Source organism: Aedes aegypti, chromosome 3 (genome assembly GCF_002204515.2).
Source record: "Aedes aegypti strain LVP_AGWG chromosome 3, AaegL5.0 Primary Assembly, whole genome shotgun sequence".
Lineage (NCBI taxonomy): Eukaryota > Metazoa > Arthropoda > Insecta > Diptera > Culicidae > Aedes > Aedes aegypti.
The window spans coordinates 361271312-361289742 of record NC_035109.1 but is presented as its reverse complement, the minus strand read 5'-3'; the positions used below and the strand labels follow the sequence as shown (position 1 = coordinate 361289742).

The 18431-nt window shown below is 35.8% G+C and overlaps 1 protein-coding gene across 6 annotated transcripts in view; it reads right to left on the bottom strand.

Moving 5' to 3' along the window:
* Positions 1 to 18431, bottom strand: part of LOC5568514 (transcription factor AP-2-epsilon) — a 213147-nt gene that overhangs the window by 15495 nt on the left and 179221 nt on the right. For all 6 annotated transcript variants that reach the window (XM_021850497.1, XM_021850496.1, XM_021850498.1 and 3 more), the window contains 2 exons: positions 5555 to 5788; positions 5324 to 5488 (listed from right to left, as the gene is read on the bottom strand). In XM_021850497.1, coding sequence (XP_021706189.1) covers positions 5324 to 5488; positions 5555 to 5788 — 399 coding nt within the window. The remainder of the gene's footprint in view (positions 1 to 5323; positions 5489 to 5554; positions 5789 to 18431) is intronic.

Genomic DNA, 18431 nt, shown 5'->3' with positions numbered 1-18431 from the left:
GTGACCATTATTTTTATAGAAATTATTTTACATGCATATTTGGCAACTATCATTTTAAAGTGTAGTTTATTAATTTATATATAGGAAGCATACAAACTTTACATTGAGTACTTTGACAGCTGCCGATTAGTTAATTGGTTCAGCAAGAGAACAGAATTTACTAATTTCTAAGGTATAGGCTACCAGGCTAAGGTATAGGGGCCCTTTTCGTAAATGATCTTTTCGTAAAGGAAATTTTCTCGACTTCCCAGGGCATAGAGTATCTTCGTACCTGCCACACGATAAACACATGCAAAAATGGTCAATTGGCAAAGAAAGCTCTCAGTTAATTACTGTGGAAGTGCTTATAAGAACACTACGCTGAGAAGCAGGCTTTGTCCCAGTTGGGACGTAACGCCAGAAAGAAGAAGGCTACCTATTCAAAATACAAAAAAATGTCGCGCTCTATTGAAATTAAAATCAAAATTTTCGTAATATCTATCGGTTGTCAATCACCAGTAGTTTCTCGATTATATCACTCCTCAATTTTATCGCGCTCCATTTAGTCACACTCGTTTTAAGCACGGTTTTCTTTTCGATTATATCACGTCACTATAATTATATGTTTTCCTGAGATTTAAGTAATAATCCTAAAACATCCAATACTTTCCTCTTCGATCCATTTCATCATTTAAGTTTCAAAAGGACTTACAACCAGGGTTGTGCATATTCGAAATCATTTTGTGAAACACGAATGCTTAGTTGTGTCGTCTCGATGGTGACGAACAACTGCGTCGCTTCGTTTTCCGTTCCACACTCATTCGTTTCGTTGCCCGATTGAAAGCAACGAACAAGAAAGATGGAATGAAAGAATAAGAAATTCGTTTCGTTTGATTTCATTAAAATCCATCAAAATGTTCGAAATTGAATTTTACCTATTTTCTGCAATAGTGATGTATGTAATTTTTTAAATAATAAATTAAGACAGAGAAAGTATGCGGGCCACCACGTCGTTCATTTGAATTAATCAGCTCCTAAAGTTAGAGACTACCGATTGAAATACCAACTCGCTGCGGTGAGGATCTGATCTATGACACGCGCTGCACAAGCAGCACGAAAGAATGTTGAGAGAAATGAGAGACTACGCTTGCGGCGATGAAAGGAACGGTTTGTCGGATTGAAACGAAACAGTAGAGTTTCAATTGAAGGCAAGCTTGAGTCAGTCAGTTGGGGACTGAAGATGCTTTCAATGAAATGAAAATGTGCGGCCCTGCTTACAACGTTGAGATCATTGATATTGAGAAGCTCTCTTTGTTTACTTTCTTTTTAATCAATATCTGAAGCTACAATGTACAAATATTTGGCTAAGCATAAATCGAAAGACAAACGTCGGCTTCAACTTTGACAGGATCTTGGCAATGTCAAACATTTTTTTGCTCTGTACCAATCCTATTAAAATATTTGCCATAGTCCTAGTGGAATTACATAAGAGCGGCGTCAATGTTAAAAGTGGAACAGCGGCAAACTGTCATTTTTATACAAATCGGCGTTCCGAGTGAGTAGGAGACCTGTCAAAATTTGAATATGACGTCACTCTTGTTTATAGGCACTCTAGCCATAGTGTACTGATAGCTTGAGTCACATTAACCTCTTGTATTGGGTTGTTTGTATTAAAATTAAACGCAAGTCAAGGACATTGTCTTTATATCCTTAGTGGAAAGTTTCCTAAAAACTTTAATATTGCACTGCAATACTCGAAATAGAGCGAGAAAAGATAGAATCTTTCTTTGTTGCATAAGTCCTTTTAAAAAGTTACGTGAGAACAGTTCTATACGTTTAATCATGTTCTCATTTCACTGTTTCACAGAATCTCTGAGAATCCTGCTCAGGACGATGTAGGAATCATTTTCAATCTGTGAAAATCTTGTTCAGGATCCTGTGATATGCCAAATATGATGTACGAAATTGAAATGAAAATGTAAACAAGGCTTAAACTACGTTCAGACTAGAGCTGACATTACGTAATAAAGGCTCTCTTGATATCAGAAACTATGCATCTAGTTTTCACTGGAAATAAGACTTATCACGTTTGTTATCAAGATAGATTTTATTACGTTGATCGCGTTGATCAGGTCTAGTCTGAACGTAGCATTATAGTAGCATTATGATATTGAAAATTATATCGATGACAGGCTCATGGCATTGGGCGATACTGACATTCTCGAGTACGATTTTGGTGAAACTTGATAAGATATTTTCTTGAGCGGAATAGCCAGGGAAATTGTAGGAGATATGTGTGATGTTCACAGGGGTTTCGAAAATAGGTTGATGAAATTACAGTGAAAAGATTGAAGTTTGAGTATTTCCTCTACAATTGGAATTAAAAATTGCACTTGGGAATTTCATTGGTTATTTTCTCATTGTTTCTGATTTGTCAGATAAGCCTAAAACGTTAATTTCTCTCGATTTTCAATCTAAACGATGTGCAGATTAGTGGATACAAATTAAACATGTTTGGCTCAAATGTAGCCAAGACAACAAAGGTATCCAGTTCATATCCGTTGATACCCATAGTACTTTTCAATAAGGCAAATTAATTAGACCTTTCTCGAGAACTTTTCCAAACAGCCTCAAGTAAAAAAGTAAACAAACTTAGGTCATAGTTCTTATGTGTTTCACAGACGAAATTCTACACGTTCCGCCATGAATCATTGATTTTTTACTTTCAGAACGTTTAATTTATGGATTTACAAAACGACGTAAGTAAGATTTTCAACTTTTGCAACCTAACCACTACTTTCACCGCTCCGTCATATGGAGAGACAAAGAGACTTAACCACGAATCAAAACTAAACACTACTTGAGTCGATTTTACATTGGTACCAAAACGTCGCAAGTAATTTAATAAAACGGTGTATCATTTTTTCATCAATTATTTTTTGGGAAATAGTAAAAAGTACCTAGTTTTTTAAACGCGAGCTGATTGCATGCAAAATTTAAGCAATGCAGATGGCGAAAAAATGTTGTAAATGGGATTCATTTCAAAACAGTTTAAATTTAAATGACATGTTGTGATTTTTCTTAATTTATTTTCCCGATACCGTAAAATCGGGTGTAATTGATCAGTAGGGTGAAATTGATCATCGTATCACACGATTCTATTTATTCGTAGTGGAGCACAAATATCAATGTTAGTTGCAGTAAATTAACGTTGCTTGTCGTAACTATTGTTGAATTGTGTATTGTGAAGTTTTTTGCGTTAAAGAATGTTTATTACTATGAAAATAACGTAAAATTTCAAAATCATGCACGGTGCAGTATTGACAAACACCTATGAACTTCTTTTAATAAGCAAGGATTTAAACATGATATAAACCTGAAAGTTTGTGAGGATGCTTGAGGTATATCCCCAAACCAGATTTCATCACCAAAACTCGTACCAATTTGCTCATATGGTTGAAATAATTGAATTTCTGTTAGATATCATTGAATTCCTTAGGAAATTGCATATATTTAGGCGTTTTCCGCGTTATTCTTGAAATTTAACTATTCGTTATTTATATAAATATTGCATTGTTAAGAATTTTACAAGCATATTCGGATTCAGGGAGATCAAATTTATCATATAGAATTGTTTTGGAAACTAACAATAATGGTATTGACAAGTGATCAATTTCACCCCGAAATGAGTTCCTCTGATTTTTTATTGTAGAGGTATTTGTTAACACTAAAATGACATTTGTTAGAAAATTTCGGTACATAAGTCGATGAGACTCACCTTCGTACTTGTTTTCCTGCATTTAGTTGTTTGGCATTGTTAACATTATAGAAAACAGACTAGAAGAACCGTGAAAAATGATCAATTTCACCAGAAATTACGGTACCGTATGAAAGTTTGATTTGAAAAAGTTCTCGAGATTTTATGGTATGAAGAAGAGATGGGTGATAATTTTCATTTCTTTCCAATCCTCTCCTTTCAACGTTTTGTCTTTTTGACGTTTTGTCCCTTCAACGTTGTAGTATTCGGTGTTTTGTCTTTCGACATGCTGTCCCGAAACCTAACCCTGAATGGAAAAAGTAGATTTCCATAACTTCGAATGGCAAAACCTGCAAGATGAAGCATGCACTTCAACAGAAAAGTAATCACCCATCTCGATGCGTGGGAAATTTATTGCAAATAATGCTTAAGAAAACCATTTTTGTTTGATCGCAGTACGCATTTCAAAAGAAATGTCAATTCAAATGGAGCTCAGTGTAGAAAATTTTTTGACCATTTCTTGCGCAGAAATTTTTACTTCTCTGGAGTGGAACAGCATACCTAGTTTAAAAGATAAAACGTCGACGGGATGCAAACGTAGAAAGAACAAAACGCCGAGAGGGAGAAACAAAAAGAAATAATGTCAGAACGTCGATTAAAAGTGTCGATCATAGCTCTATAGGCATAGTCTTGGAAACCATTAACGATCAACGCTCCGTCATCGTAATCATCGTCATCATCGAAACTTCATAAGCAGTTTTTCTGTTTAAAACTGAAAATTATTCGATGAAAATGTGTTCACTGTGTTGCGGTTGGAGAATTGAATACTGTGAACACATTTTCCAGTAAATTTTCTTGATTTTGAAGGAGAAAACTGCTTTTGAAAATTCCGAAATTGATGACGGTTCCTGCCCCCTTAAAGTTTGTAAGAGTTCGCTTTACTTTTTGATTCACAGAAACAGGTGAAAAAAAAAATGAATTCCATAGTTTATCGTTGAAAATAGTTTTTAAGTGCAATCAAAACATTTAATTTCTGCCCAAACATGCTAACCAAAGTTCTACAATCAAGCTTATGTTTTGGAAACACATCACTCTGAATTTTGATTTATCGGCAAACAGGACTTGAAATGTAATAGTCCATTTCAAGTTCTGTTTAATATAACAAAACGGCCGGTATGAAACGCGCCTCAATAGTCTTGTGTGTTTGAAAGAACAGTAATGCTGCCACAATGTTAAATACGGTGGTGCGCTGCTCTAATGCGGTTAGTTCCAAATGAGTGACCTTGGAATCAAGTGCGTTTACATTCATTCTCAACATTTTTAAATTTTATCGGTTTGAAATTTAATAGAACATACGAAATACTTCATGGCAAATTGAAATTTTTAATCGGAATGGAAATATCGATTTTAGAACATCGATACAAAATCGCCCATTACTAGTTCATATTCCACCGGTCGAGAATTTTCGTAAAGGAGATTTTTCAGAATTCTCATGGCATAGCGTATTTTTATTTTATTGGAAGATAACAATTTTAAAATCAAAATACGATTGTGGAATGTCGTTAACAGGTTAATCAAATAACTTACCACGTGTTGCTGCAGTTCGGATTCTCGGTGCGATCGGTGCAGTCCCAGTTGCTCTTGCGAGGGTCTCAAACCAGCCAGCTGGTTGTAGTGATGCAGGGGAGCGTGATGTAGCGAGGACAACGGTTGACCGTACGGATCCGTACTAAGGTAGTCCAAACCATGATTCTGTGAATGCAAAACTTGATGTTAAGGTCGCGTTCCGTGGCCACCGCTATATCTAGAAGGACCAACCTGTTGCTGCGGGGGACTCTGGGTGCTGTGGTGGAACGGAGGCGGGAAGTACGGTGGTTGAAAGTCGGACTGCAACGTCTGGTGGTGCATTGTGGGGCCGGGTCCGTGCGAGCTGCCGTGACTTCCCCCGTGTCCACTGGTTGGTCCGTTTCGACCCGTGTGGCCCCCGGTGTGTGTGGTATATGCCGGACTGCCACCTGAGAGTCCTATGCCGCCATGACTAGTAAGCCGTTCCTGTTGTTTCCAGAAGCGCGTGGAAGAGATAGAGACAGAGAGAGCAAAGAAAGGCAGACATTAGTGCCCATGAATAGACGAGGTGTCCGAGGGTAACAATTTATCAATCAAAATATAGTTTTCGATGATGACATGTGCTTTTTTACAGGCTTCTCCATCATGGTCGAGATAGATGTGTTGTTTTTTTGCGCCTGCTACCTTTCGCTTCTCTGGATCGTTTTGATTGGCTGGCTATTCATAAATGCTAATAAAGTTTATTGGAGAAATGGCTTTCAGCGTGGAGAACACAAGGAACGAGTCTTTTCCCATAAAGATAAACATTAGCTGCTCTCTGGAGTCGAACGGATCGGGCTATGGTTTGAAAGCAGATTTAAATTTGGCAATTTGGGCCTATTAAAGCAATGCGTCTTCGAGTATCGGATCGTAAAAAGGGGGAGGAAAATCGTAGGAAGGCATTTATCAAAATTAAAAGTGGAGTGACTTTGAAGAAATCTGCGAAAGGCAATCTAAAACATTTATTGGCTGTGACTATTATGCGAACCGTTAGACACTACTCAATCAAGAGAACGTTTTTGAAAATGCCTGTGGGACTGATTGTGTTTCCGAAATGTCCTCAATTGTTCAAAAAATTTCAAATTTTGTTTTCGATTGCATAAAATACCTTTTTGTTTCTTTTTTAATCAAGAGAAGTTTCTAAAAGCAGATAAATTTACTTTCTCCGTCGAGTTGAAGTATCTTAACTATGATATGATATACAACACTCGAAATATGGTGCTGTCAATAAACCATTGCGAAATCTGGTGTTGCGCGTGTGAATAAATTATCGATATCCCCACGTAAATAATTTTCTAACTGCCGGAGTGTTGAAAGCCCACGATTTTTATGGACCATAAAAATTTGCCACGGCTATTTGCGGTGGTCCCGTTTTGGAGTAGTGTTCGCGACCAGATTACGGCTAATTTAGGGTATCACCCCAAATCGAACAGGAAACCAATTTTTACGATCAAATTCGCGATCACTTTCGTCGGTGCGGAATGTGACTGACTGCTGGGAGATAACGAATGATTCTCATCTGGATACATTCCTTGCAATTAATTGGTACGACATATCGTTTCGATCACTGGAACGCAATGATTTACAAGAGTGCTTAAAACAAGAATAAAACTAAAATTCGTTTAGTTCACGTTTAATGGTTTGAATGTATTAACTGGAAGAATTCAACAAAAGAATACTTTGAATCACATCTATTAGAAAGTGTACACGAGAAAGCTCCTATCACCGATTGTTGGATCAAATGAATCTTTTTTTGCAACCACTTGCTAATGTCTATGATTTGGTGGAAAATCGAACGGATGGGGGCCTTTTGAATCGATTCGGGGCGACAGCCAACCGCCTCGATAGCGATCATTTTTTAGTGAATGCTTTCGGTTTGCCGCCATAAATTGGTGTCACCTGTGCGCGTTTTGTCCGACTCGAGCCCCTCACTTCCGGTCGACGAACGCAGTCTCTCCAAAGATCTCCGCCACAAGGGCAGTCTTCCTGTGAGCTTTATAGTGCTTTTCTTTTGTCCCGAATCCGACGACAGTCAACGTCGTCGAAATCGTGCGGGTTTTAATTAAAAGTAATCATCTGACACCGGTTGATATATGCATGGGCGGAGCGAGGATTTCTTCTAGGGGCGCCCTTTCAGGCATTATTCATCAAGTTCCTGCAAATCTGCACCATTATGTGCTTATTCCAAACATTTGCTTGCAATGAAACTCTATCAAAACCGTAAATCTTCCTGTTTCTATAATAGTGGGCAAAATTAAATCTCGCGTTACTTTTTAAAAGGACTTATCTAACATTGAGAGACTCTGTTTTGTTTTTTGTATGAAACGCTAGTCAAGGACATTGTCTTTCAATCTATAGAGAAAAACTTCCCAAAAGCTTCAGTATTGTACTATTATAAACGAAAGATATCATTCTTACATTGTTCCGTTGGAAACGTTATGCGAGAAATCCAAAATGCGACTTAACTGACTTTCTAGACTATGCAACGGCTCCAGTGAACAGTATGGAAAGATTTTGCTGGCGATTTTGATCTGGTCAATTAGAGGCCTAGATTCAACGTAGACGCTATCGACAAATTACGCAACGCTCTAGGGGGAGGGGGAAGGAGGCTCATGCGTAACGACCATCACAAAGTTTTGAAAATTTTCATGTAAAAAGCATAACGGAGGAGGAAGGGTTTATCAAAAAAAATAAAGAAATCTCTTGGAGAAGTTTCTCCCACCAATAACTCTAAAATTTCTGCAGGCATCTTGTAAAGAGTTCTCTAGAGAAGGGATTTACCCTGACTTTATCTCGGGGTTCTAGTGGAGATTTCTCCATGAATTCTTTCACATATTTGTCTAGAAACTTGCAACAATTCTAGGCTAAAACCTTGAGAACATTTTAGGCAAAATCTAAGGTATTCTATAGAACGTACTACTTTTAAAATTACAAGATATTTGCTCAAGAATTCATGAGGAAATTTTAGAAAATGTTTTTCCATGAAATGCTTTGAAGAAATCTCCAGTAGTTCTTAAGATTTTATCAAAGAATTAGTCTGAGAACTCATTAAGAAATTTCTCAGAAGGTGCTCCCAGAGATCTTGTCTTGAATATATCCGATTTTTCAGGAGATACAATGCATCTGAAGGTTTTTTTCAAAAATTCGGGATATTCGCAAAACCAAGGGTGTTGTACAAAGTACAACGCGCGACTACTCGCGTTACAAAAATCGCGCGACGACCGGAAGGTTAACCAATAGGCTGACCATAAGCCAACCAGATAAAAACGGGACAAATGAAAAACAAAATCGGGTCAAATTTAAAAGACAGAGATTATGCGATTGTGCTACTTTTCCCCGAATTCCAGTCCCACAATGGCCCGTTTCTCCTAAGCCATTTCCCGGAACTATCCGTCCCCTCGTAAAGCAATGCAGCTCAAAGAAAGTGCAATAATAGTATTTTACTAATACTAATAGTAATTTACCCGAGCTGGCGAAAAAAGTTTAGTAATAGCAAATTTCGATATGGACATATAAAAGGGTTATTAACTTGATAGATATACGAGATAAAAGATCTGAAAATAATATCTAAAGTTTACTCCTGGAATACGCTCAGCATGTCATATTTAGCGTTTATAAGATCTCACCAATATCAGCGAGCTATTCCTTAGATCTTCCAGCATCAAATTTAGCTATGGCTCAGAAGTTCCAGGAATAAAGTTTTGATATTTTCTTCAGATCTATTATGTTAATGTCAATCTCTTATGTCAATCAAATCAATATCTCGATTTAATGGTCAGAACTTTGCTTCTGCTCGGGTAGTGAGATGGTGTTGAATAAGAGAGATCGATAAGCTACCAAAGAGGGAGATATTTTATCATTCTCGACTAAATACATAATGCCAAAAATACATATTGTCCACCACCTTGAAATGCAAAAGGTTATGACAGTTATGAGTGTTAGGACTAGAGCTATTCGGGGAAACGGGGTTTTCGGGGAACTAGCATTCTGAGAACTGGCGTTAGGAGAACGACATTCGGGGAACCGCTATTCGAGGAAGAGTGGCAGAACCAGATTATGCAATCCCAAGCTACATGTCTGTATGATTCATTAAAAATTTCTCAACAACCTGGAAGCTCATTCTTTGATTTCTAAGAAGCAGCGCTTTTTAAGACATTCCTAAAAAAATCGTTACACTACTCAATTTCTCAAATTAAAACGTAATTTTTTCTAACACTTCATTACTTTATTGAAATATCCAATTTATAAACAGTTAAACCAATCAACTGCGTATAAAAAGTAAACACATAGTTGTTCTTCGATATAATTTACACATAGTCGTTGTTCAATATAATTTACAGTGTTTAATAGATTGATTGATTAGAACGTTTCTTTGATTTATGTTTTTAACTGAATTGAATGGCAAAAGCTATTTGAAAAATTTAAGTTAAACATGGTATCGTTCATTGACCTAAAATTATGGCTCAAGCGTTCTAAGAAGCAACAAGGTATTTTGTAAAAAACAATTGTAGGAGATTGAAAGTACGTTCATTTGCTGGACTCACTTTCAAAATGGGTCTTCCCATGTTTTGGTAACTCAGCTTCAATTTTATGCTATTGCACACGAAATTTTTCCGAAAATATTTCTATTGAATCTGAATTATTTTAGGTATTATATGAACAATTATCTTATGAAAATGCGTAAACATATTTCCAAATCCACCAAAATTTGTCATAAATCCCAAGCAACCAATAGTTCGGATAAAAGAGCATGTTTAGGCTTAATCAGCTCATCGAAAGATCATGGACAGAGTTCTATACAGCGCACTTTTTAAGTAATTATCCGAACTTAAGTTCACAAAACGTTCCTTTAAGCTGCTGTAAAGAATGTAATTCAGCTCAAAAAGAAACTCCAATTAGGATGACGAAAATAAAAAAAATAATCTTCTCTCTGTCGATGTGCCGTGTCACATTTTCGATCAGACGTTTTTTTATGACTTGCCATTTGGAGATTTTTTAGCTACAATGTTTATTTGTTTCTCAATGTTTGGTACAAGACTCGAACTCAAGTCGTCATCGTTGATTCTATAGTACATACCGCTGCTCCACATACGCGTTGTGTTGTTGCTTACGAAATAACGTGATGTCTTGATTTCTTATGTATGTGCTTCAATGTTTCCATTTCGAAACTTGTTGTGAACTTCAACTTCTCTTCGAAGTTCACATAGAACTTAATAGACACTTTAGAGTTCAAACAAGTTCACTAGGAAGTTCTTTTGAACTTGCGTGGTTTGACAGTTCTCAGATTGTTTTGTTTTCGCAGGTTTTCTATTTTCATTGAAATAAGTGTCTTGAAAATGCAAAATTCAAGTCCATATATAAGTGAAAGCCCTCCAGAGATTATCAGCTTTGAGACTGAAATCAACTGTGCCAATTAGGACGAGAACATTCAGGACAACAGAATATATGGAGCAGATAAAGCTGTTGCATTGGACCCTGCTAGGAGCAGTGCTGTAATTCTCCCATCAAAATGAATTTATTAAAAGCATGGGAAGATGCAGGTAGGTGAACTCTTTGATAAAGTGAAATCCTAGTTATTCAATGAATATGATCGAAGGCTCGTGAAATAAAGTACAGCGACATTATAAGACTCTTTCATTGTGCTATGAAGTGCGTTTGTTCAAGCAATACTTACTGCTTCCAAAAGGCAACGATTTTTTTTATCGTGATAATGTGAAACTGTGGCAATGTTAAACGGTAGATTACGTTCATTTTTAGTCTGATTGATCAAAATGTTTTTCCAGATCATAAATAACTCTCAAGTGTAGAAAAAGTTTACAGCAGGTCCGGTTTGCAAGTAAAGTGAACGGCTTGCTTGAAGTTCACAGCAAGTTCAGATCGATCCGTATCAAGTCGCTGTGAAATCTTATTTCGAACATTATTTCGATTTTCAAGTACACGGAGAAAAAAGAATTGTCCAGTCAATCATATTTGCTGATAGATCAATCATATTTGACATTGGATTTCAGTCAACCATACATTAAAATTGATTCAGCAATATCTATGCTAGGTTTAACTATTTGGTATGATTGGTTCAACTACACAAAATAATTGAATCAACCATAGATATGATTGACTCAATATTAATATACAATCATGACAATGGTATTATTGTTGATGTTGTGTTGTCAAAACCGACACGAATCTTCTTTATCGACATTGAAAAAATGCGACAAAATGTAAATAAAAATGGGAGCAGGAATTCAAACCACTATCTTGAGAGTGAGAGCGCATTAACTTACATCTATTCCAACATCGCTTGTTGGTAAACAGCGGTTTTTCGCGGTACAGCTCATAACGTTTCAAGGTAAAAATTTGCGGAAAGCTAATTCAACAATAATATAATTGAAATAATCATGTGATGGAAGACAGAAACAAACGCAAAAGCGATTAGGCAAATCATACTGTCAGTTTAGAAGCACCGAAAATATGCTTGTAACAATTGTATCCTGGCATGTTAAAGCAACTATCGGAAAAGTTATGTCAATCATGCAAGAATTTTCTGCGTGTAGGAGAGAAGTTCGACTTAAGTACGGTTAGTACCTTGAATGAACTCTGTATTCAAGTTTTAAACGGGTTCTTGGTAAACCTAATTTGAACTTTCAAGTTATTTTGAAAGAAACTATGCAACTTTATATGTACTTTAAAGTATTTAACAAGTATATACGGATTGTTTTTAAGAATGAAGTTCAGTTTGAAATTGCATCGTCTTTTAATCAGCAATAAAGTTCAATGGAGCAAAATTCAAACCTGATGTGAACTTCTGAGTTCACTTCTCAAGTAAAATCCGAACTTTTGGTTGCTTGGGATATGAGTAAAGAAACGCAAACAGTTAAGCAGAAGCATATACTGTCTACGGATCAAGTTTAACTCTGTTTGAGAAACTAATAATTGCTTGGAAAATATATGAGTAAGACAATAAACTCTGAAATATTTCTAAAAGCAGTTTGTTGTTTTTATTACTGGTGCTGAAAATTATGTGCTAATTCTTCATTTCCTAAAATACGGGACAATTCGAGCATTTTCCATAAAACGACGGGACAGTCCGTCGAAGGGATGAAAACGGTACTGTCCCTTTAAATACGGTACGCATGGTCAGCCTATTAACCAAGATACATACTAGTCATGAGATTTTAAATTTTCTATGGGGGTTTAGATCCCCGTGCCCCCCGTATTTACACCAATGATGAAAGAATACTTGGAGGATCACAGTTATGAACAAATTCTTATATAGTCCATTTTACGAGACATTTTTGATCAGCTGATCGCTTATTTTATGAATGAAATTTTGACAGAAGGCGGTGTCGTAACGTTTGAAAGTAACAGAAATGTCATCAGTGTTGCCGTTTCATAAAATGGACTATTGTTTTCCGGAAGAATACCAAAGAAGGGTTTGAAAAATAAAGAATAATAAATTGCTGAGATCACTATACAAATTGTTAAGAAACTTTTTTTTTGTAGTTCCTAAAATAACATCAGGAGGTTAATCTTCGAATGATTCATAAAAGAATCGGAAAACGTACGCCTATAAAAGTATTCAAAAGGATTGTGCTACTTTTCCCCGAATGTCGATTCCCCTAACGCCAGTTCCCCGAATGACCCTTTTGCCAGAAAAGTGGAGCAGTTCAAACAGATGCTATAATCGTTTTCAGTAGCAATTCACCATTTAGAAAGCACGATAATCAATCAAATGAAGGAAGTATTTGGCCATTCTCGACTTACACATGTTGCCTAAAATTCTGAGGACGGTAAAACTTGTAAGAACCGCCAATCAAATAAAGAAGGGTGCACATTAGATGACTAGTACCTTCACCATCCTGAAGTGTATAGAGTTATGACAAATATGAGTGACAAAAACTTTTCGGGGAAGTGGGTAATTCGGGAAAACGGGGTATTCGGTGAACTGGCATTCGAGGAACTGGCATTCGGGGAAACGACATTCGGGGAACTTGCATTCGGGGAAAAGTAGCACAGCCATTCAAAAGACATCCTTTTAGAATCTTCTTGGACTAAGAATTTTATGGCAACACCAAAAAATATTCGGATCAAATTCTGTAGTCATAATGGATGAAATAGGGTGCAGAGTTACTTGGGCACTTCCATGTGTCACTTTGGCATGGAGGTTTTTTTTTTCGGCAGAATCGTCTGAAACTTTGCAATAAGGAGCACTTCAATACGACGTATATTGTGACCAAATATGAGTTCAGTAGTTTTCAAAAAAAAAAAAAAACCACTGCCGAAGTGAATCAAAAGTACCGAGAATTGGGTCCGACTCCCTCCTTGGACAAAATACTGAAGTTTTGTTTTGATTTTTTTTGCTTTGAGTTGTCCATGGTAGAATTCATGTGGAAGGAAGTTCATAATCATAATCATAATGAAATAAAATTTGTGCTTTGGTTCGAGTTAATATGAGAACTACAAGGAAAATTAAGTTCTCCAGTTCTGTTCTCTTGCGAGCAATAGACTTGATTTTTTCCACAGAACTACAAATAAGTTTAATTTTGTAATCACAAAGTTACTACTTTTCTAGACCCTTGTGGAAAGTGAGATACTAGGTGTAATATGGTCCTAAAGCCCTGTCCCAATTTTAGTGCCAAACGCTTAAGTTTAGACCAAAAACACATGTTTACTCAATTTATCAATGTTTCCGTTTGTTTTAGTCCAAAAAACATTTATATGTTTTTTTTTCGATTTTATCACTCTCCTTGGCCTAAACTTAAATTGTGGGTGTATTTTGTTTTCCGTATCCCTTCCAAAATGTCAGATAGGAACAACCCCAGTGTTAAGACTAAAACCCCTGTGGTGTTTTTGTCGACTAAGCGAAACGTCAAACATGATCAAAAGTGTCAAGGTTCATTTATGGACCCAATTTTTAGATTAAAGTTTAATTATGATATAGCCGTTATTTGAGCGGGAAAAATTGCTAAAGAAATTGCAGTAACATGCTCTCTCGTGTTACCAAATAAAAACAAGATTTCATTAAACATTTAAGGACCCTTTTTGTTAAGTTGACGACGTCAAGGAAATTCATTAAAGGAATAAATTATATTTTTGATAATATGGTGCTTCTGTCATGAAAAAATATTGGTAACGAAAAATGATCGTTACCCGTTCTGTGGCGTAGTTGGTAAACGCGCACAGTTTAGCGTATTGGGAGTCGTGGGATCGAACTTGTCCAAATTGACTTTTGTGTCTACGACCTTCAGGTATTTTCAAAACACCGTCAGCTGGTTTAAGCCATAATAGACATGACAATCCTAGTTGAGAACAATGATTGGAAATTATGAACATTTTTTTACCCTGTTTTATTATGAAAAATCAGAGCATTTAATTGATTGATATGGCCATGTAATTCCCTTTTCTCAAAGTGACCATAACTTTTTGAAAAGCATTTTTTGTCACATAAAATATGTGACAGGATGTGTTCTTCTCCAAATCATTCAGAAAGAAAGGTATCTCTAGACAATTTAGTGGATGCGTCGCAAGTTTCATAGAAATTTATGCAATTTAAACAATTTCTTGAACGCTTACTCAGTAGGTAAAAAATAAATATATTTTTCAAAGAATTATGAGTGATTTCTTTCTAAGACGATACAATTTGAACTTGAAATAATTCCTTAAGCAATTTCGGCGGTAATTCTTGGACGAGTTCGAAAGCGAATGCGTGAAGAAATTTCTTAAATAATTGTCAGTAACTGCCATTAGTGAATTTCGTACTTGGAGCAATCCTTATCAGAATCTTAAAACGTTTTGAAGGAATCTTCACAAAAGTAACTACAAATATTTATGAAGTTGCTTTTCCGCGTTTTTGATTAATTTTAAGATAAGTTTTTAGATAAATTCAAAGCAAAATTAGTCAGTGTTTAAACAGACCATTCTGGGCGACTTTTTTGCCTTGTAAAGATAAGTCAAGGCCTAATTCTTTGTAAAAATGTATGAATATTTTCAGAAGCTCAATCAAAAGGAAACTAGAGCAAAGTATGTGGAGTCTGCATAAATTTCAACCATTACCTTAATGTAAATTGCTGATGTACAATCGCGGCCAAAATCAAGTGCCCCCGTCGCTCGTTATCACGCAAATTAGCAAAAATCGCGTGTCAAATCAGGAAATTCGTCCGTCAAAATGTCTGTGCTTCATATTTAACAAATGTTTTTTTTATGATCCAGAGCAGAAAAGTTTTTATTTTGGAATACAATTTTTATTTTGAAAAGGCGAAAACAATATTGCATAATAAAGTGTGTCAAAACTAAGTGCTTACTTGGCGTTTTTTCACATATCAATATTTTTGTATGGATTTTTTTTTATCACAAACATGTTCTACAGAAATGACAAGATTTTTTCAACCCTTTTCGCGGAAACTTTTTGGTCATAGAATTTTATCCAAATTTATTACAATTCTGCTAAACCTACCAAGCATAACATAGGCAAGAAAAAAACACTGATAAATTTCTTACATTTTGAAGGGGAGCTGAAAGAAGTTTTTAAAAGGGCGCTAACAAAATCAGGTCATCTATGTATCTATGGTTATTTATGTTTTATTCGTCAATGAGGATTTTTAAAAGTTTAATTCTATGCAAAAATAATTCACGAATATTTATTCACCTATTCACCATTCAAAACCAGTAGAATACTCTCCAGAAGCGTCTTTATTGGTAGTGTTCAAGTTATTCTTCAATACAGGAATGATTAAACCAGTTTTATCTACTTATATAGCTAGTAGAACGTAAAACAGTATAACTGAACGGGTTTTGACCAATAATTTCTTAAAACAAATCGTGTCAAAATGTCTCATAAGTTTTTAACAAAAAAAAACAAAATGTTTGTGATAAAACCCTTCAGACTAATAAAAGCAAAATGTTGCAAAGTGAAGGCAACTCCAAGTGGGCACTTAGTTTTGACACACTTTGTTTGGAAGCTTTTTTCGGCTCTGTGAAAATCAAAATTTTATTTAAAATAAAAACTTTTTCGCACTTTATCACAAGGACTATATGTTAAGTAATGAAGTATACACATTTTGACTTGACCGAATAATTTCCTGTTTTGATACGCGATTCTCGTAAATTAGCGGGATTACAAGCAAAAGAGCTCTTTTGCGTTTGGTGAGTAATAAGTATTCTTGGTACAAAAGTATCGATATTTTGTGTTTCAGTTAGCGAACTTTTGTTAGGCAAAAGTTTGTTTAAGACAATCAATTTTGAAACTGTTATAAACAAAAGTGGATAAACATTTTGACACAAGTTTGTTCTGCAACATTATAGCCAATCCAGCTTTTTACGCTGCAGGGGGTGATTCGATTTTGACATTTCTTGTCACCAGATTTTATGGTTTAGTCTTAGTAGGCAATGAAATTTTGAAAATAATTCAAAGGAATAGGATTCATAATAACATTTTTTGCGTAGTAGATTTGTTGGCTCGGCTTTTCTGCATTTCAGAAAAAGTGCAGAATCAGAAAAAACGGGTCCATGGTTTCCAATTTATACATATTGTCAAACGGAAGGGAAGAAGTTCATTGATTTTTTTTTTCTCATCACCGATATGTTGGTTTAACCATTCCCGTTTGCGGCTTACTTGGGCGTGGGTTTGTTCAAACATATTAATTACCGGAATTACTTAATATCATCCGACGTTTCAACTTTATAAAGATCGGAACGTCCTACATTTGTGGGGCGATTATGCATGTATTGGGGATATACTATATATTTTATTACTAGGGACAATGGAAATTCGCGGCAAAATTTTGGAAATTTCGCGGGTGACCCAAGCGATAAAACTAAATTTTCGCGGCTTTGTCGCGGTCGCATAGTTTTGACCACGTTTAACATGAAAATGCATGTTTACAGTGAAAATATTCTTTATATGTGTAAATACAACGGATTTTCATAAAAAGTTATTTTTTATTTTTCAAATTTAGATGATAAGTTTCATATTATACAGTTAACTCTCCCTTACTCGATATTCCGTATCTTGATATCGAGTTAGAGAACCATAGTAAAAGTTGGTTTTCATGGCTAACTCGATGGTCCCTTGGAACGCAGTTGCACTGCTTTTTTGTTCTGTAACTCGATACCTCCTTAACTCGATGGTCCCTTCAATATCGAGTAAGGGAGAGATGACTGTATTGTCAATGCAAAATTTAAAACACAAGAAAATCAGAAAACCATCCAACTTGAAACTAAACGATTAGAACATTTCTAATGGAACCCATTTTCATAAGCAAACATCCTGAATTTACTGGCATTGTCATATAAATTCTCTAAATTTAACAAATTTCGCGGCATTTAGTTGGATTTTTGGAATTTCGCGGCGAAAGCCAAATTTTGCGGATTTCGCGGCTTCGGCGAAATTGCGAATTTCGATTGTCCCTATTTATTACGTTTTGTTGATACGCCTCTGTGAGCGCAACATAACGAAAGCAATAATTCGTAAAACGGTCAAGTATCGCTGCGGTCGATCTTAAAAGGTCCTCTAAATGTCCACTTAATTTATTTATTCACTTAGGCAGCGTCCATTAATTACGTAACGCTAAAATTGGAAATTTTTGACCCCCTCCCCCCCTCCGTAACGCTTTTTGTATGAAAATTTTTAAATTTTTGTATGAGCCGTAACGCTTGATCCCACTCCCCCCTCCCCCTAGAGCGTTACGTAATTTGTGGATGCCGCCTTATTTCTTCTAGTAGAAGTTTTAATGAAGAAAATGGCGCATACGTATTACATGGAGAAATCATTTGCACTTATATTTCAACTCCATAGCGTACTGATGGTAATGCCACATTTTTTTCCAGCATCAATCTGGACCATTTCCTCTGTTACTTATATTTGCCAACCTAAAATAATCAGATTATTCGAATAAAATATTAAATTTAAAGTTTATCGATACCGTAAAACGGGGTAACTTTGATAATGCGGGTAACTTTGATAGTGCGTAACCCACCACATACTAAACGAAATATCATAATTTCTGTTAATCAGTTAAGCAAAACGAATGCAAAACTAAAGAATATTAGTATGACACTTCATGTAAAAGCGGTTTCCTTTTGAATCAAGAACATT